Source organism: Paramormyrops kingsleyae, chromosome 8 (genome assembly GCF_048594095.1).
Source record: "Paramormyrops kingsleyae isolate MSU_618 chromosome 8, PKINGS_0.4, whole genome shotgun sequence".
Taxonomy (NCBI): Eukaryota; Metazoa; Chordata; class Actinopteri; order Osteoglossiformes; family Mormyridae; genus Paramormyrops; species Paramormyrops kingsleyae.
Genome location: NC_132804.1, coordinates 3,161,505 through 3,181,164, shown reverse-complemented (window position 1 = coordinate 3,181,164; position 19,660 = coordinate 3,161,505). Strand labels below are relative to the sequence as shown.

General features: G+C 44.4%; 1 protein-coding gene across 2 annotated transcripts; it reads left to right on the top strand.

Moving 5' to 3' along the window:
- rybpb (RING1 and YY1 binding protein b) lies at positions 1-18,788 on the top strand. Of its 2 annotated transcripts, XR_011992512.1 has the most exons (6): positions 1-822; positions 1,432-1,557; positions 14,073-14,324; positions 14,421-14,519; positions 15,033-15,494; positions 15,740-18,788. XR_011992512.1 is itself a non-coding variant. In XM_023793953.2 (5 exons), exons 1-5 carry the CDS (start codon positions 797-799, stop codon positions 15,283-15,285), a joined length of 756 nt encoding a protein of 251 aa, XP_023649721.1. In that variant the 5' UTR covers positions 1-796; the 3' UTR covers positions 15,286-18,788. The 2 variants fall into 2 exon arrangements, 1 of the variants encoding a protein (XP_023649721.1); XM_023793953.2 differs by having other exon boundaries at positions 15,033-18,788.
- Positions 18,789-19,660: the final 872 nt, after the last annotated feature.

Here is a 19,660-nt window from a genome sequence, read left to right as displayed (position 1 = left end):
GAAATTTGCCGACTGGTTTTAGTTGCCCGCCATGGTAGCGGCGACCACCTTGTGGAGCAGGGCGCTGGTCTGAACCTTTCCGGGAATTTATAATAAGAAGCACCTCGACTAGCAATCGCTTCCCATGGGGACTGGTTAATTGTTGGTTGATTTACCAAACGGAGGATTTACAAAACTTATTTGACTGCCCTCAAAAATAAAATTGTGAAAGGCGGTAGCTGTGTAGACTTTTGTTTAGAAGACAGTTACAAGATTTCCAGTTCTCGGTGTCTAATCTTATCGTATTTAATTGACTTTTAGATAATGTTTATACGATTAAGTCTTTCTGACACTTAAATTAAATAATATATATATATATATGTTATTAATTTTTTTTTTTACTTTTTTTGTTGGTCTAGAAATCAGTAGCTCTTATTCTAAAACAGACGCGCCGCATCTGGACACGGGCCTCTTTTTACAGCGTGCCATTTATTTTGAACCTCGTTCCGGTGGAATATTAACATCAGCCACGAAATCGGGGCTCATTTGCCGAAGACAGACTCCCAGCCGCCGTCCCCAGGCGCACGGTGCTCCGGCCCGACGCCCTCCTCTCCGCTATTATTCGGCAGCCTTTTAAAGGGAGGCGCCGCCTGATTGGACGCGCCGGGGTCACGTGGTGCCTGGCCGCCTGGTCCCGTCGATGTGAGCCGAGGCTGGCGGCGGTCTGGCTGCGCTCTGCTCCCGGTCGGCGCGCTGCTCTTATAACCACAAAAGCCTCGACCGTTTTTACTGAGGAGCCTTTTTTTCCCTCCTGATCATGGGCGACAAGAAAAGCCCGACGAGGTACGGTAGCGAGCGGCTCACGCCGTGTTTCTAGGGGGTTTTCCGCATCGGGGGTGAGCCGTGTGTCAGTCCGGGTGAGATTCGGATGCTTCTCGCGCTCGCTGCGCGTGCCAGGGCTGGGTAGCGCGGACTGGGTAGCGCGGCCATGGCGGCTTGCCGCTCGCTCTCTCTCTCCGCACTCCGGCTCGGCACTTTCAGACAAAGAGGGGGGAAAGCGCACGGGAAACGCCTGGCCCTTTCTTCTCTCTCACTGAGATGCGGCTCTAACGGGCGCCCAGCTGCAGGAAGGCTTCGGGGGAGAGCTGGGGCGCAGTGGCAGTTTTTCGGTTTTCGAGGAGCGGGCGTATCTATCGCAGCCGAGCCCGGGTTAGCCTTGGTTAGTCCGGCTCTGCTAGCTCGCTATTATCAGTAGACGACGGCGCGCTAACAGTCCCGCTAGCCATCAGCCGTAACTGGTCGCCCAGCTAGCTGGCGGCTCCCACTCCCCTCTTTCCTCCCGATCTCCTTCTCCGCCCTCTCCCCCTTTCTCCGCCGACTCCCTCCCCTCAGCCTCTGGCGGTATCAGGCTCCGCTCTGACCCCTTTATCCCGTTGAATCTCTCCCCCTCAGGCCGAAAAGACAAGCCAAACCCTCGGCGGACGACGGCTTTTGGGACTGTAGCGTGTGCACCTTCAAGAACAGCGCTGAAGCGTTCAAGTGCAGCATCTGCGATGTGCGGAAGGGCACTTCCACCAGGTACGGCTCCCAGGGCTGCGGGGAGCGGCTTCGGCCCGCCTCCGCGCCCTGCCCTGCTCTCCCCTCCCTCCTCATGTCAGGTGTGACCTACTCCAGGTACCCAGGCGCGCATCTATCGCTAGTTTTACTGGCCAAGTGAGCTGTCAGGACTCCAGTCCAAAACGGCCGGTATCTCGGCTTCGGTGCCTTTGGGGACATACAGGCGTCTTAACTGCTTGTTAATTAGTTACGTTTCTTTAAGTGTGCACGACTTTCGGTTTAACGACCTGTGAAACTCCAGCTGGTAGTGTTGATAATGTGACTCCTTATCCCAAATGAAAGGTAATCTGGTTCAGTTTATGGAGTGGTTATATATAAGTATTCCTCCAACAGCATATTTGACTGCATAGAAGTGGTTTCAAGATGGATGCAAAAATTCCAGCATACTGACCCACGGACAGCTCATTTCCACTATACATGTAAATTACAGGTGGTAGTTGAGGCTCAGTGTTCATGTTGATGACCTGCATCCCTCTGTCCAGGGTGGTGGTGTTCACAATGTGACTTTTGTATCCCTGATTTCTGCTGGCCTAGATTTTATATGGCATTGCTCAGAAATGTTTATGGAGGTGTAAAGTGATCTAAGACCTAAGGAAGCTCAGATGATCGTCAGGTGTTCAACAAGTTTAACGGCCTGCATCTCAGCACTAAGAACTATATACAGTCACAGACCTTCTCTAGAGTGGCAGGCATCTAAAATTATCCACATGTTTCATTTATGCTTTGAGGTTCCCCCGAATGAAATCCCACTTAAACACCTTGGAGTTTCAGGTTCAAGGACTCCCAAGTGAGATGTCACTCTCTGCAATTGTGTGCTTTTGTGTAGATTGTTTACAACTGTTTACAATTTTTTTGTGTGTAACACCTGTAAGGCCTACACTTTGAAAACGCCAATGTAACAACGTGCTGTCAGTATTATGTAGTAATGATGTGTGTTGGGTTTCTGTTTGTTTTCGAAAATGTTCCCTGACTTTCAGTGTTTATTGTGCCCATGGTGAGATTCTGTAGACCGGTGTATCTACTGAAGGGAATAAGTGGAGGCTATAATTTTGTGGAATCTTTACATTCCCTCTTCTCTCACTGGCTGATGACACTCAGCTTGTCACAGTCTCACACTTGCACATATGCAGCCTGTATTTGTGGCTTTGCTTCTTTAATTTAATTGTGGCAGTTTGATTTCTTTGATGAAACACTAATGCAATTATAAATACCCAGTATTATGGCAGATGGGAGCAGTGGCTGAATGAGTGAACAGCCAGGGGTATCGTGTGTGTGTGTGTGTGTGTGTGTGAGAGAGAGAGAGAGAGAGCTGAGAGGATCTCGGTGAGGATAATTTACTCGTATTTAGTTTACAAACACTGCTTCAAAGGCTCAAATCAGCATGTGCCGATACAAGTTAATTGTGACCCTGCTGAGGAATCCCCGAGAATTAACCTTCTCAGTTGCACTTTTAGAATGAGTGCTCGTTGACGCAGTTGTCTGTGGGGGCAGGGGGTGCATCTAGGTTTACAGTTTCTGAAAGTCATGGTTTGTTTTCCTCATCGTGACGCCTGTACAAGGCAGCCGACTCTGGGTTGTCCTCGCTCAGTTACTGTAACGATGGGAAGTTCTTGCTGAGCTCTTAGCCTTTCTTACCAGCATTTGTTGGCACCTCTCCATTTGCTTCTGCCTGGTTAGCGGCATGCTGAAATAAACCCTTGTTTCTTATAAAACGCCCCTGATTCGCCTTCATTTACGGATTCGGTTTTCTGATGTCAGAAGCTGGGATTTTCTGAAGTGTATGACGGCTCTCAAGTCATGATTATCAAAGTGTCAAACATTTAGTGAAACTGGACCCTTAGGGGTGCTCCTGGTTTCTTCGATCATTGTCTGTTTTATGGTGTTCTTGGTTAACCTGAAACTTTCAGGTTAGTTCCATGAGCCTCACATGCATGGACATTTTGGGATGAAGTGTCATCACTTTTTTTTTTTTTTTTTTGGGTCTCATTCTACATTTGGTCACAGAATCAGAGTAAATAGAAGCAAATTGAGTGGTAGCGGTTGGGATTCAGAAACCCCCCATGCTAGTTGCCCTCGGCCCCACACTGAGTGCACTTACCCCTATGCGAAGTGCTCAGGCCACAGTGGTTTCTGCAGAATCAAGGTCCTTAAACAGAGAAGGGTGTTTGTGCAGCTTAACATGTCAACACTGGAGCCGTCCTCCCCTTTGGACTCATGAAGCAGGTGATGTGTGGACTACTCCATTGTGAGTGTCATATTTAGAGTTGGCTCAGATGCATGTTTTGAAAACAGCCCTCTGGCAGCCAAAAGCCAGTTCTGCTGGCAGACGCACGGCAAGTTCTGGCTCTCCTTTATGGCTTGAGGTATCGTCACTGGGGCTTTGTGGCTCTTGGGGGAAAGAGATGTGCTTCAAAGTGCTGCTGGTCACTATGATGGGCTTCTAACAAGGGCTACACCTGTAAACCTGCATCTGTTAATCTAGGTAACTTTAGTGGGAACTACTGTAACCTTACTGCATGTCTTAAATATAGTATTTACTGACTGTTAAAAGGGCAGCTTGATCTATATGTAAACTATAGCATACAGCACCCAATGCAGCATGCTGTCAGATAGGGAGAGGTCATTGTGGGTCATTTTAATTTTGTTGCTGAGGGAATTGTGTACAAAAACATGCTTTTAACAAAGTCGCTTCCATTTTAGGGGTAGGTCTGAAGTCCCCCTTGTTTAATGGTGGGCATAGTTATATTGACAAATCAAGTAGAAAAGTGATTCTTGTGTGCATTTTTGTGTTGTATTTTCAATACAAAGTATTTGTATGTCTATTTAAATCTGAAGATTTTTAAACAGTAAATCTGTTGAGCTGTAACTTCATCCTGTACTAAATCATAGGGAGCCTGCAGCTTATTTCAGAATGCACTGGGTACAAGGCAGGGGACACCCTGGAATTGGGATGTTCCCTCACATGACACCCAGTCACACGCTACGGGCACTTTAGAGGGTCCAGTTAAGCATATGTTTTGGGAGGAAACCTGCATGAGCATGAGGAAAACATGCAAGAAATCAAACCCACAACTCTGGAAGTATGAGACAGCAGGGCTATTCACTGAGCCAACGTGCAGGTTTGACAGATTAATTTGCTGTAATGTACAAACATCTTAAGGGGTTCATTCTCCACTTGCTGCTGTCATGACTAATAAAGAATGATAATAAAGTTTGGAGTCTCTTCTCGGACAAAGTGCTTAAAAACACAGCTCAGGTATCTGTCTAAACCATTTCCTGATGATTATATGAAGTTTACACTTTAACAGGTTAGGTGGAGAATGATCTCCTTTTTAGTGGCATGCAGTTGATGTCCTACTGTGTCATTCCAGCACTGACAAGTATGATGAACTGGTGTTCTGTTGTGAAATGTGAATCTGAGGGTTAGGTTTAGGATGGTGGATTAGAGTTACGGTTAGGACTGTGGGTCAGGCCAAACTGGATGCTTTTGGATTGGCTGCATTAAATGTGAAAACTGCTGTTTCAAGCTTTAGTTTTTCCATGTTTTGAAGTTCCACTTGTTTCTAAATTACAGAATATCTAGATGATAGTTTCTTCAGTGTTACATCTTGGGATGTGACGTTAATACATTTCCTGTCTTCAGTCATAATTTTGCGTATCTTGTCAAAATGTAAGAAACAAAACCGGTTAAATGAATGTTCTTTTGCTTTTCTAGGATTTCAATCTGAAACCCATTTAGACTGCAGTTTTAACATTTTGAGCACATCTAGCTGTAGTACTGCAAACAAAGGAAACTTTGTAATACTGATTTAAAAGGAAAAGTCGGGTTTTGATGCTGGGAGAATATAAAGCTTGACATTTTAGTCTTTTTGTTGGATAAAAAATGTATGCAAGTGGGAAACGTGGCTTGAAAAAACCCAGCTTCAGCTTTTATGGCTTTTGATTATTATTCCTGTATTTGTAATTGATTTTTATGCAGGTTTGTAGTATGTCTCCAAAGTTTAGATTGGCATGTAATGTTTGGTATAATGTGTTTTTCTGATAAGGAGCTGTATTATTTTTATATAATTATTTCTTGCCTTGTAGTTCTATTTCCAACTTTTTCTCGGTTTCTGATGAACATTTTTCATATTAATAGTGTTCCCAGGTTGGGTGATTCGATGGTATTTATAATTTTGCCACACGTTCCAAGAATCAGTAGTGAGAACTTTAAACTTCTCGGGGCAGTATTTATTTTGGGAGACGGAAGATACCGGACACAACCTAATGCTGCCAGGAGTTCATTTTATGTTCTAAAAGAAATGTGCAATTTGAAGATAAGCTACCTCCATGTGGCATGATGATGTGAAATGGATGCATTACCACTCTGCAAAGCTGTGAGCTTGTGCGATGGCTTAATTCAACCCAGCATTTACCACATGAAAACCTCACACAGATATTGGATTGACATTGCCATGTTCTTCATGTTTGTTTGCCTGCTTAAGTGTCTTAAGTGTCTGGGAACTTGAAGCTAGGTGTCTGGGTTCAGCTTTCCGGGGCTCACAGGAGCAGAGTTGACACGTGAGGTCTAGCAGTTCTGCCTTCTTCATTTGGTGTTGTGCTTGAGACGGCGACAGAAGTTGACACTGCGGTGCTCTGTGCACAGATGGGTGGAGCGGGAAGGCCGAGGCAGCGTGCGGAAGGAGGCGGGGTGACTGCACCAGAGCAGCATGGATGGTGGTGTGGGGGGGGGGGGCTGGGTGTCATGCTGAGGTTGACAGTGCTGCACTGAGCTCACTTTATGCATCATCACCTGGTGGAGGTGGTGGCTCTGAGCTCATTCCCCCCCCCCCCCCCCCCCAACCACAGGGAGAGCTTCTCTGAAATGCCCCCCCACCGCTGACTGTCATTGACTGTACTTTGAGGAGGTGGAGAGGAGGAGTTTCCAGGACTTCATGTGGTTGAGTTTATCAGCTGTTAAAGGGGAATTCTCCAGAAATTTGATAACTTTACACACCATCCCTCATGTTTACTGCAGCAGATTTAGTTGCCAAAGAATACTCTAGTTTTTCTTTGCTGATTTTAACATAAGCATTTTATGTTTCCTGGTTTGAGCTTTGAGCATGTTGCCATGTACTGCTTTCTACATTTTATTAGCTTGAAGGATTCAAAGAAAACAAGTTTGCAAACCTTGGAAACCAGCTTTTTTAGCTGACCAAGAAAGTTTTACCCTCCAGTGTGGTAAAGAAGCTAGCACTTGTGGCTCAGTGGGAAGCACTCTTTCCTCACACATTCAGGGCTGGGGGAGGGAGAGGGGGGGAGTTGCGTGGCCACCTTGTATTATGTGGGTTTCCTCCGATGGTCCAAAGACATTGTCCGGTCTGGGGTCTCTCATAGTGTGAAGCCCTGTCATTTACTGGCATTCCCTTCAAGTTTTCCTGTGCCATGTGTTTTCTGGGATAGACTCCCATTCTCCTGCAGCCAGTTACCAGGTAAGTGGATGGATAGATGTGTTTTGGATACATTTTAAGTTGTTTCCCACGATTCATAACTCGAGCTGCATCAATAGTTTTAATCTGACATCTGCTGATGAGATGTGCTTTGTGTCTTTGTGTTGCATTATGTAGTTTGCACCTCCTCTGGCCCTCAGATTGACCTTTAACAGTGGTCCTGTCCTCTGTCATGTCTGTGCCTCCCATCAAGAGAATACTGAATGCCTCAAGTGGGGAAAACTCATAATGTTTCTTGGGCAGAATTTCCAGTCCCGTTGATTGTGCTGGCTGCGCATGATTGGGTCCGACTCTCCTTTGGCGTGGAGTTGTGTTGTCTCTGATTCTTGGAGTCACTCCAGAGCTGTAGGGGGAGGCTTGAAGGAAGGGAACGCTGCTGTCAGGAATGTTTGACCACCCCGCCAGGCTCATTTCATGTATTCTTGGTGCTGTTAAAATGACTGAGCAGGCTCACCTCAATATCACTTATATGTATCAGTCATACTGTACAGAAAAAAAATATCACCTCCTCAATAAAATGAGGTTTCCAGTCTGGTGTTACCTCTGCCTGTAAAACTGGTGTGTTTAAAACCAATTAAATTATTTGTGGTGTGTATTTTCTGTCTGTATTGTGGTGTTTTCTTTCCTAAGCATTACAAATTCATCACTCTGTCATTGTGGGAACTGGAACGTCACTGTCCTGTACTGAATAGACATGTTTCAAGGCAAGCAGGCCTTTGGGATTACAGGCGCATCTCTGGGTTTGGATACATCCCGTTCAGTGGGTCGGGCATGAATATTTAATCTCCACCCCCAAACCCAGTGGCTCTCCTAGTGCTGGAACCTCTCAATTCCGTGGTCTGGAGGCAGAAAAGAAAGTTCCCCTGAAATGCACCTTGACAGTCCCCATAAATATAGGACTGTGCCCCACAAAATTTGGGTTTAACCGACTGTTTCAATGATGCTTTCAGTAACATTGATAACTCTCACAGATTCATTTCCTCCCTTATTTCACAAATGCTGGAAGCCGATTGAGTGGTTGATGTCATAGAAATGGATAATGGCTACCAGAATATTCCGGCGGACATACACCGGAAAGATGGGCTCTGTTCGCAGTGACTCTTATTTGCATAATTACCGTGACAGCGGCTGTTATGTCACCTGCTGCGTTGTACGTCCTTTAATGGACGCTGACATGTAGAGCTCTGGAGCCAGTCGAGCCCCTCGTGTTTAAACGAGCCTGGCTGCAAGCAGCGAAAGGGAGGCATCTCGTGTTCGCCTCTTTTGAAGAGTCTCTGACTGTGAATAATCACCTGTCCTTCCAAACGCTCTCATAGAGAGCACAGTGTTAATTGAGGGTTCTTCTGCACCAGGTTTCACACTGAAGTGCCTGAGTGTGTAGTTCCGCTTTGCTCATCCCTCTTCACTGCTCATTGTTTCGCATTTGTCGTAATGCCTTCGGCGCCCTAACTGAACAGCATGTGTTTTTTGTTTTGTTAATCTAAGCCAAACCTGTAGTGAAGTCCCTGGGAAGTTGGTGGGGCTGAGGGGTTTGGTGCACCATGTCGGATTGGGTGCTGATTACGAAGAGGTAATCCTGCAGTGGGAGTCATTCCACCACCTTGCTCAGAAGGCCAGCATGGTGAATCTTCCAGGCATTTTTCAAGCGAGTGGGTGAGCTCACTGAGCTCTTTTGGTGTCAGTTTGGTCAAGAAAGCTCCTGGATTGTATCTTCAGCGTGGCTGCAGCCTTAATTTCCTGGTAGATGTACCATATGAACGTACATGTAGCTTTCTATAATGAAATAATGAGCAGGAAATTGGTTAGACCTGCAATCATCTGTTCTCAGGGGGTTTGTTGCTTCTAAACATGGTTTGCACACCTTAATGCCTTACAGCAGAAGTCATTTCTATTCAGTGTTTTGCTCAACTGTACAGCAGTAGAACCGCTGTGGTAAGGCTGGGCGGTATGTTGAGTTTTTAAGATATTTATGTCTCATCCTATATCTCATATATCCTACATTGTTAATAACATTGTTTATGTAGGTATACTTTGTTGCTTTAAAATTACACTCCTAGAGCCTGTCCTGCCCCTCTCCTTCACTCAATGTTGCATGCAACAACAACATGGAGACGCTCGAACATGCTAGTGACATGGAGCTGGTTGGTAAAATTTATATATGCCCGCAGTTTATTTTTCAGCCATTTTCTTTCATGCACATGTATAGCTGTCTCTTAATAAAAGTACCTGTGTGACATTGGGGACGTTTGGTTCTGACTTGGAACTGTCTTTAATTTATGGGGGAAAAATATCGAGGTGTATATTGCTATTTGGCTAAAAAACATTGAGATTTTTGGTCCATATCGTCCAGCCCTACCCAGTCAGGATTGTATCCTGCAGCTGCCAGGGTTGTGCTGTCAGGCTGCATACAGTCTGAAAGCTTGGTAGATGGTTTTGACTGCTGTCAGCCCTTTTATGTCGAAAGTACTTCGCTCAAACCACTGGGTCATGGATCCATCCAAATAAATGGGGAGGTGAACAGACTGAAGGCTCCTATTTTGGTTGGCCAAGCCATATCTGCTGAGCAAATAGCTGCACTGTGATTTTCAAATATGGCATTTTGACAAGTGCTCTGTTTGCTTATCAGAACACTGTGTTGGTGTACTTGGGGTGCTGAGTGACTGCCTTTTATTTCTCATTTCCTGGGACAAGTCTCAGACTTCTGGATGAGGGATTTCAAAGGAGGGGGACAGGGGCCAAATCAGTCCCATTATCTCGTAGTCCCAGGTGATCTTTGTTGACAGTTCATCCTTCAGTGTGTCTAAATGATTTTTAGTCAAATGGCAGTAAGTTCCTTAACAGGCTTGTTTCTCTGCAGTTTGTGCCTATAACCTCTTGCTGGTTATCTGTAGCACTGACTGACATGGGAGTCATGCATGTTTGTTTGCAAGATGGTATCCATGTTCCCAGATAATACCTGAAAACACTTATCACGTTCAGTTGATGATGTCAAGCTCTTGGGTGGCTTTCAGTGTTTGAGCGTAGGGGGGATTTTACAGAGATGAGAGCTACCCCCTCTCTGGTGGTTTCCCTGGACAATGGGGCTTGATGTAACCATTAGCATTGTTACGATGTGCGCTACTAAGCGTGACTCCCAGGGAGGGGTTTGGGCCAAACCCTGGTGGTGTAAGAGGTCCCAACGGTGGGAGAGCACCAACCGTGAATGACTACGCCCCCCACAGCCCCCACCTTCAGCTACTCTGCCGTAAAGTGAGCCATGCTCTGGCGTTGGAGACCTCTGCCTCTCACTGAAATTTTATTCGGGAGGTTTCAGAGACGTGGGGAATGTATGGACACAGATCTCAATTTCTGATACTACTGAAAGGTGCTTGATCTTTGACGTGGAATTTGATGCTCAGTTTTGGCCTTCGGGGATTGGCCTGTAATCTTGCCGTGCTTCCGAGCCAGTTATCATGCTAATTGTACTGGTTTTAGCCTCCTCCGTCAGGTCCTTTGTTTCAAGCAGTTTGAAGAGCACAAGAGAACCTGTTTATGCGGTGACCTGGGAGGACCGGGCTGAGAACCGCTGCTCTGAACAGATGGTGTCATCAGCTGGTCTCTCCCCCGCCCTGTTGTGCTGAGTCCACCGCCTCGTTACTGCCATTCCTATCTTTTGGGCCAGAACATTGCCAGTGTAGTGAGCAAAAGCTCCATATTACTAATTTGGGTGCGACATCAGATATCTTTACTTTAAATGGGCTTGTGTGCGAAATCGCTCTGCTTCATCTGGGAGACTGTGAAACTCATACCGTGGTAAAATGCTGTCCCCTCCACAGCCAAGGGTGTGGCTAACCTCTCATATTCTGACATTTAGAGAATGTTTCCATGGAGCTGGGCCATTTTGCACTGAAATTGTCCGTGTTCCCACACCTCATGTCCCTGACCCAAGACGTGTGGGTATGTGCTCATAAGCTCACACGGGGCCAGAGTAAAGGGTGGTGTTGGTGGGTGGAGCGAATGGCAGCCCCCCCCCCCCTCCCCTCAGAGCACAACAGGTGCACAGGATGCTGGACAACTGCCGGCCTCATCCGCATTCCGCCCTGGACGGGACATCGATTGGAACGCCAGGCAGGCGCTGTGACATGATTGCTCATTATGAGACGATTGATTACCTTGTGATTGGCCAGCCTTCTACAGGGAGCTTAGCTACTGAAGCCCAATGTCAAACTGAGGCTGTGGTGGCGAAACTGTCTTGGTGACTGCAGAGTCCTCTGGTCAGGATGCAGATTTTGCGCGCTGATAAAGTCTGTGCTTGTACTATTATTATTATTATTTTATTATTATTATTATTATTATCTGTTAGGTTTCACATCTTCCTTTGTATCCTTCCTACATTTGGGTTGCTTTTGTATTTGGACTCATTTGCTTCATTGGGAAGCTGATGTTCCAACATGTTGGTTCTTTCCTGAGTTTACCTTCATTAGGCTTGTGTGTCTCCTCAGTATTACAGCATGATGACAGTCATCTGGTTCCTTGGAATCAAATGCTAACCAGTAGACATAAACAAAACACCATCACTGTCACATTTCTGTTTTACAAGAAGCAGCAGCTTCTCAAATTTCTGAAACCTGTTGAAACGAAAGTTAGCATTGTCATGTTGTGTTTTATTTATTTTTTTTGGATTGCAAAACTACAGCTACTAACTTCAATAAAATCATAAATGCCTAAAACACTAATTGCTTGTGAAACACTAAAGATATGAAGAATATTATGTGCTCCCTCCCTTATGTCGCAGAGGTATCAAAAACAACAATTCAATTCCATTTATTTTTATATAGTGCCTTTCACAACAGAGTTGTCCCAAAGCACTTTACAGTGTTGTGATACATGAAACAGAAGTGGAGGGAGATACAGAACGGGGAAAATAAGGAAGGAAAGAAATTGAATAAAGGAAGCCAGAAGACAATGGAGGAGAGGAACCAAAAACTCCCAAGTAGGGAGAAAAATCCTCTGGTGGTCAAACATCAACTGGCTGCTCAACCCCCCCCCCCCAAGGTCAACTGGCTGCCCACCCCGGGCACCACCTGGACATGTGGGACAGCAGCGAGCACGGATGGTCAGAACATGCGTTGACACATAAACGGAGAAGCATAGTAGATAAAATAAAGAAACCAGCACAGCATTCAGTTTTTTCCAATGTAAAGTATGTATTTCATCAGTTGTCTGTTTTTGAAGCCAAAGGCAAGCTTTGTGTAACTGTAAAAGTCAACAAATATTCCTGCAGTTTCACTTCTAGTATGCAGTGATGAAGTGTCTTGGCAGTTCTGCAGTGATCTGAATAAATTAGTGATTTGTCCAGATTATTATGGGAATAGTGTATAAATACATGTCTTTTTGGCAATGCCCCCCCCCCCCCCTCCTTGAAAGGTTTTGTAAAAGGTGTTATTGTCAGACTGACGCTACATGACTAGAGTAATTAGACTGATTCAATGGTACCATCCTTCCTGATACATACTGCATGAAATAGAACTGTACAAGATCCACCCAAGTGTGGATACGGTCTGTGCTATTCAGCAGCTTTTCATTTGCACTGCTACCTGTGTACTTGTAGGCCTCGTTTCGGTGGTCAAATGACTTTTGAAACCAGCAGTTCTTTACTCTTTGACCAGGTGTGCATGTGTACAAGTGCCTGGCAATGTACAGACTTCACATGTCAGGTAGGAGGTGACTGTGTACTTGTTCACAGTGGCAAGGGCATTCTCAAGATGATTTTTTTCTGGCAACAGTTTGGTCCTTTCAACCCTTCTGACAGCACAGTAAACATGGATAAAGTATTTCTTTAGCACTATGGTTCTATTCACACTGTAGTGAAATTTTTCTGTCCTGTGGGAGAGTGGGATAGCCAGAATGACGAGGGTTAATGTGACTACTGTCAGGGTTGTGAAGGTGGTTTTCAGTTTCAAAAATGGAAATTCTTTATTTTTACTGGTGCTTTAATCTGGCCTCATCTACTGCTTTTATGTTTTGGCCAGCAGGTGGCATATTGGTTTTGTCTGTGGAAGTTTGCATGCCCGAACTCTAGCTGTAATTATCCAGCTGTATATAATGGGAGAGAATTTGCTTATCTCCTTCATTTTTGTGTTTTCTTTGCTTTCTTGTGTCATTGTTTGGACATTTTGAAAGCCCACTAGTGAAGGTGTGGTCACGTCAGCAACGCACGGAGCAGCCTTTCGTCACAGGTCCCGGTGTCGATTCGCTGATAGCCCCGGGCTGTTTGGAGTAAAGCTCTGCTTCCCTGCATGCTGCTGGCTGCCCCCCTGGCTCCTGTAGTGTGATTATCGGTGTGGAGCAGAGCGTGGCTTGCCTGAGAGCTTTCCAGCGCGTTCCGTTCAGCCTCTGTCACCACCAGCTGCTGCCAGATGTTCCCCATTACTCTCATAACACGCGCTGGCACACGGGGGTTGGGAGGGTGCTCTGCTGAACCACTTTCATTACCGCTGAGGTTTTTGGGCCCGTCTGACACTGTTTTGTAAACTGCAACGGGGTGGAGATTGACCGGGCGCATGGTCAGCTACAGCCCCCTCGCCGATTCGCTTCAGTTGACCAGATGGATTCCTGGGAGCAGATGGGTCGTTTTGTTTGCAATTAGCCCTCAGCCGGAACCGAACCTCAGCCCACGCGCCGCGGCGTAGACTTTAGTCTCTGCGGACCCACAATGCTAAGCAGGGGGGATGGAGATGCTGTGCGCGGCGTGCCCTTTTCAGGCCTTGACAGCCCGCGCGGAAATCAGATTAGCTCACGTGAAGGACGCGCTGCCGGTGCTCCCTGCCTGCCTCCCCCCCAGATGCACCTATTATGGCCCTGCAGTAATGAGATTAGCCAGCACAAAGGCCCGTAAGGCTGAGGACCCTTCAGTCAGAGCAGTTTTAAATGGTGGGGGGGGGGGGGCTTTAACCCCTCGTGACCCACGCCTCCCTATCTCTGACCACGCCCCTTGTCTCCTGCCAGGAAGCCCAGGATCAACTCCCAACTGGTAGCGCAGCAGGTGGCCCAGCAGTACGCCAGCCCCCCGCCACCCAAGAAGGAGAGGAGGGAGAGGGCTGAGAAGGAGCGGCCCGAGGTGGAGAGGGTGGAGCGTGTGCGTCCGGACGGCGAGCCGCCCTCCGAAAAGGAGACCCTTGAGAAGGAAAAGGAGAAGCCAGACCAGGAGAAGGACGTCAGCCCTACAGTCACAAGGAAGCCCAGCAGCAAGAAGACCAAGTGAGGCTCTAGCTGCAGTAGATCCGCCAGTGGTGGGTCAGAGCTTTTCCCCCTCTTTCTGAGACGACTTTTTTTTTTCCTGTTCGCTACTTGCAGACCCAAGTCAGATATTCATCAAAGTCCACGCAGTGAAGTGAACAGCATCCAGTCTGGAAATTCGACAGCCAAGACCAACGGCTCCTCACACGTTTCAAGGTAAGACTCCTCACCATGACCCTTGCCATCGTGCTTTATGTGCTCTTCATTAGGCTTGTGTGTCCCCCCACGTAACGGATAATTAACCTTTGCTAATGATCTCACCCTCACAGGTTTATTTCAGCTGTAAACGTGTGTGTGTGTGTGTGTGTGTGTGTGTGTGAGTGAGAGAGCTTTACGAAAGTGCTTCTGTCAGAATGCCGTACTGTGAAAAATTGTTCACTGATATCCATTTCTAAGCATAAACTGCTTAAACTCAGTTTCGGCTTGGTGTGACAGAATGTCACTACTTTTGTTGATCTCTTGTTCCTTTGAGATAATGCCATCATCTGTCTCTGGAGCATTTGAGCTGCCCTATTGCTTTCCATAATGCTGGACTTAACACCAGTGTGTTTCCAAAAGTGTTCTCCAAATTCACACTTTTCTGTTCAGTGTTCATGTAAATATGTGTGGGTGCTTGTCGTAGCGAGGATGTGTCTGATTAAATTGTGCCGTCCGATTTGTCCCGAACAGCAGGCCCAAACTGAAGAACGTGGATCGGAGTACCGCCCAGCAGCTGGCCATTACCGTGGGCAACGTCACTGTCATCATCACGGACTTTAAGGAGAAGACGCGCTCATCCTCCACATCGTCATCCACAGTGACGTCCAGCGTGGCCTCGGAGCAACAGCACCAGAGCTCAGGCTCTGAGAGCATGGACAAGAGCTCCTCTCGGGCCTCCACCCCCAAAGGACATCTCACCGTGGGGCACGATGAGTCCTTTTGAGTCCCCTACCTGCAGCTCCATGGAGAATATCAGATTCCAGAGAGGAGTGTGAATTTTCAGAATCTCCTGCCCCCCACATGCCCCCACTTTCTTTCCACGATGTTGAGGATCTGAGCTCCTGGGACATGGTTGCACACAAAGCTGACAGGTGCTTTTTCATGGGACCTGGGCTCCGGATGCCAGTGTGAGGCCAGCAGGAATCCAACCCTGTATGTATTCCTTTGGTTTCTATGTTTAAGTGGACATTTGCTGAATTGACGTTTTTAAGAAATATCTATATATAAACGCACATAGATATTTGTAAAATCTGCGCTGAAGTTTCCACCAACATTTTAACAATATTGACGCATCATTATTCCTATTTATTTGTCTCTTATCTGTGTACTTCTAAAATCTCGATTTTACTTCACTGAGACTTTTAAACGCGGCTTGGCTCATGTTCTCCGTTGTATAGATGGATGATTTGTGAAATTGTCCGAGCTCTCCGAACACCTCCAGCACTGGTGCTATGTACACTGTGAAACCATTTTACTTCTGGGGCTTCACCTGGATACGCAGTATCCTCGTCTTATCACCGCTTGGAGCACAGAGGCTTCCTTCCGAGGTCGGATTATGCTGCAATCGTACGGAGAGACTGAAGTGAGGGCCCTTTCTCTATGGGCGTCGCCTCAACGTCGTCCTGGTATGTAATGTGTGTTGGAGCTTTGGCAAACAAAACCTAAAGATTTGTGTGATGCAAAATGTGGCTTATAGATTAATTGTGCTCCTTAGTGCATCAAAGAACAACACTATAAGGTTTTTATTTTATTTTCACTCTTATTTTGACCTGCGTTTGATTTTTATTTATAAGATTAAGCAGGATTGACTGAACTTTTGGAGAAAATTAGAAGTTTGGTGGATTTCAAACTTCTGTTGAAATGGTCTTTAAAATAACCTGGGTGTATAATGTAGGCAGTGGATTTCTGGAGGTTTAAATGATCAGTAAAATTAGCAGGGGTGCCCAAACTTAATCTCAGTACATGCTGGGTTTTGTTCCAGCCTATCGCCTAATTACCTTCCGTCAACTGTTGCATGAAAGAATCATAGGACTCAATTTTCCATGAATATTCATTATACACTTTCCATAGTTTGAATGAAATGGTTTAAATAATTACAGGTTACTGTTCACCAGTTCATTGGGTTAACCTGGCACTCAGTCATGCTTCCACTGTGGTTCCAAATGATAATTTCTGTCATCACTACTTATCACCATTACAGCTGTTTCTCCACTAACATCCATTCAGTAGGATGTGACCCAAAAGCGACCAAGTCATGTTATCAGTGACTACCAGTGACAACAAATCAGCTGCTTAATCACTGCAGTCTAGGCAGGAACCGAAATTCAGGATACATTCGGATTGAAGGAATCGAGGCTGCCCCAGACATGTTACAGCTGTACAGAAATCAACATGCTAATTGGTCGTTCTTTTAGTGGTGCTATGGATTTACGGAAAAAGGATATTATTAGGTGATTGAGAATTTAGCTTTGTAATAATGAAATGCATTTAAGTACATTAGTAAAGGCAATTTATGTAAAAATAGTAAATGAAAACTACAATAATTGTACCAATAATAATGTTCTAAGGTGCTATTCTTGGTACTCATTCTACTAAAACCATTTGATGGACTAAAAGTAAATGAGATCGATAAAATTACATTGACTTGAGCCCCCTCCCCATCACTGTCCATAGGAAGCAGCACTTATGTGTAGGTCAAAATCCTATGGAAAAGTAATGGAAGGTCAGCACATCTCCTTTCCACGTAATATGGAACTTGTGAAAAGAATAAACATGTATGTGATATCTTAGTTGTATTTATTGATGGACCAAAGGAATTTGATATTGACACACTAAATAAAATTTGAAATATTATCAAATGTGTGATATATAAAAAATAGACTAATATAATTCATGTAAATTGTCATTTTGGTTCAGTCCAAGACAATTTCATTTGGACTGTGAGATCCAGCCTACATCTTTCATATAAAATGTCACAACGTTCTTGTCGAAGGCCAACGTTTTGCACTTTCGTGGCACGTCTGTGCAGAGAGCCGCCCAGTCATGGTGTCGGAGGCTCACCTTGGAGAGCCCTTATGCGAGTGCCGACTAAAAATAGGTCGTAAAAGCAGGTCCAGGAGGACTACAGTGTTCTCCCCCCCCCCCCACCCCCACATACTTCTCCCTTCTGCTAGCTTATTTAGCCCAGCAATCAGTGAATTTTATTTTGTGTTTATGGAAGGTTGTTTATATTTTGATTATTATTGCTATTGTTATAAACAACCTGCATGAGAAGTTTTTTTTTTTTTTTTTTTTTTTGGAAAAAAAGAGAAAGCCTTTTATCCTACAGTCCATTCGAGCCTATCGAACAATGAGATGTACTGGTAACTAGGCAAGGTGTTTACATGAATGGTAAAGGCTGTATTGACATTCATTTTAATGCCATTTATGATATCCATGTCTTTTGATTTGCACAAAGGAAGCAATGCTGTTATTATGGGAATTATTTCATCATGTTGTCTTTAGGAAAAAGTAACTCCTGTTCTGTTCTGGTCTGTTGCTTTATACGACCTGTATACACCCCTGCCCCCTTTATAGTGCATTGCGATGCGTTACAGTCATAAGATGTATTGCTGTTTTCTCTTGCCTGTCCCACTCTCATGCAGACTCCGTTAACTTTTGTAAAGCTCTCAATTTCTTAAATTATTGGAAATGTTTTACTTGCTGGATATATTAAAAAAAAAAATTTAAAATTAAAAAAAATTTGCTTGTATGTAACTTCAAATGGTACAGCAGCCAACAGCAGAATGGACAATGGAGCTGAACATTATTATTATAATTATTTTAAAAACGCAAGCATTTCTGTTCTTGTGTATGACCAGTAACCTTATTTTACTGTGTAAAGATGGTTACATTTTTCTTTTAGCTTTGTTTTGTCTCAAACCCAAATATGCTTGTTTCAATATTGTATAACAACCTTGTGATACTTTTCAATTGTATATGTGTTACACAGGCTCTTTTTTAATTTCTTCTAACAGTGTCTTGTACAATGTTTTTGAAGTTTTTGCTCTAAAGTTTCATTTTAGGTCTTTTTTTTTCTTTTCTTTTCTTTTTTTTTTTTTAAGTATATCAGCATTTTATTTTCCTTTGCTTTTGTTTACCCCCCCCCCCCCCCCCCCCCGTCTTTTCTTACCACTTGCTGAAGTATCAATGGTGATTTTGTGAAATGGTCAGATTTAATTTTCTTGTGCTAAATGTATTTGGGTAAATTTAAAAGGTCACTGCTCCTTGTCTCGCTGATACGATGTTTATATATAAATAATATATAAATATATATGTTATCTGGCATGTGCACGACGTTGTTGGTAGAAGCCACTTTATAATTTCCTCTGCTTCAAATAGAAATGTCTATTTATTAATTATGCTTGTAGTTTTTCACAAATAAAATGGTTACATTTATTTAATTCATGATGGGCTTCAGGCTTCAAGTTTTTTTTTTTTTTTCTTTCCCCCCCAGTCCATTATAAAAAAATGTATCATACCAAATAAGGTAATAGGATAACTGCATGCTGACCTTTTTTATTATTATAAAAACTGTCATTTAGCTTAAACACCACAATACCATCCAAATGCAACGCCACAGCGGCACACTACTGGGCCTGCAGTCGGGGGCCTGCAGTCGGAAGCCAGCAGTGTTACGCCGGAAGTTACGTCGCCGCTGTATTAGGCGCAAGTTTCGTCGCTGCGGTTTCAGAACGGCAAATTCCTAATCTTGTATGGCACTATTGTAACCTATGAACCGAGTAGAAAATTATAGTATACTACATTATTGTATTGTATTACTATATTATACATTATAGAGAGTGGAAAATGGTATTATACGGATAGCTGTTACTGCTGTTCAAAACAGTCCTGTAGAAAAGTTTTGAAAGTCAGTTTCGTTCCTTTTTAAGATACAGCATGCATATAAATCTAAATTTAGTGAACGTGTAAACTTTTTTTTTTTTATCGGATGCAATTCTAAGAACAAAGACAGGTCCATCTACAGCCCATAATTAGAAGCATAGCTGTTATGCACAAATGGAAAGACCATAAAATAATATTAAAAACCTAGGTCAAAAATGTCTTCCTCTAATAAACCTGCTCTTTGGAGTACTTTAGAAAATATGTCAGTAAACAGTTCCTTAAAACTTCCCTATATCCAAGATAAAAATCTACCTCACAAAGTATTAGCTGTTAATTATAAACATCCAGAAAACCTTTTCTTTAAATTAATCTGAAATGAATGTTCATAAAGGTTACACAAAGTCCAGCTTTTAGCTTGTTTTTGTAGAAAAACC

What these genes read in the sequence shown, in the direction of transcription:
- rybpb (XM_023793953.2), top strand. Translation starts at nt 797, where the DNA reads ATGGGCGACAAGAAAAGCCCGACGAG. An exon ending in GACAAGAAAAGCCCGACGAG is followed by an intron (nt 823 to 1,431) that starts GTACGGTAGCGA and finishes TCTCCCCCTCAG; the next exon opens with GCCGAAAAGACAAGCCAAAC. An exon ending in CGGAAGGGCACTTCCACCAG is followed by an intron (nt 1,558 to 14,072) that starts GTACGGCTCCCA and finishes GTCTCCTGCCAG; the next exon opens with GAAGCCCAGGATCAACTCCC.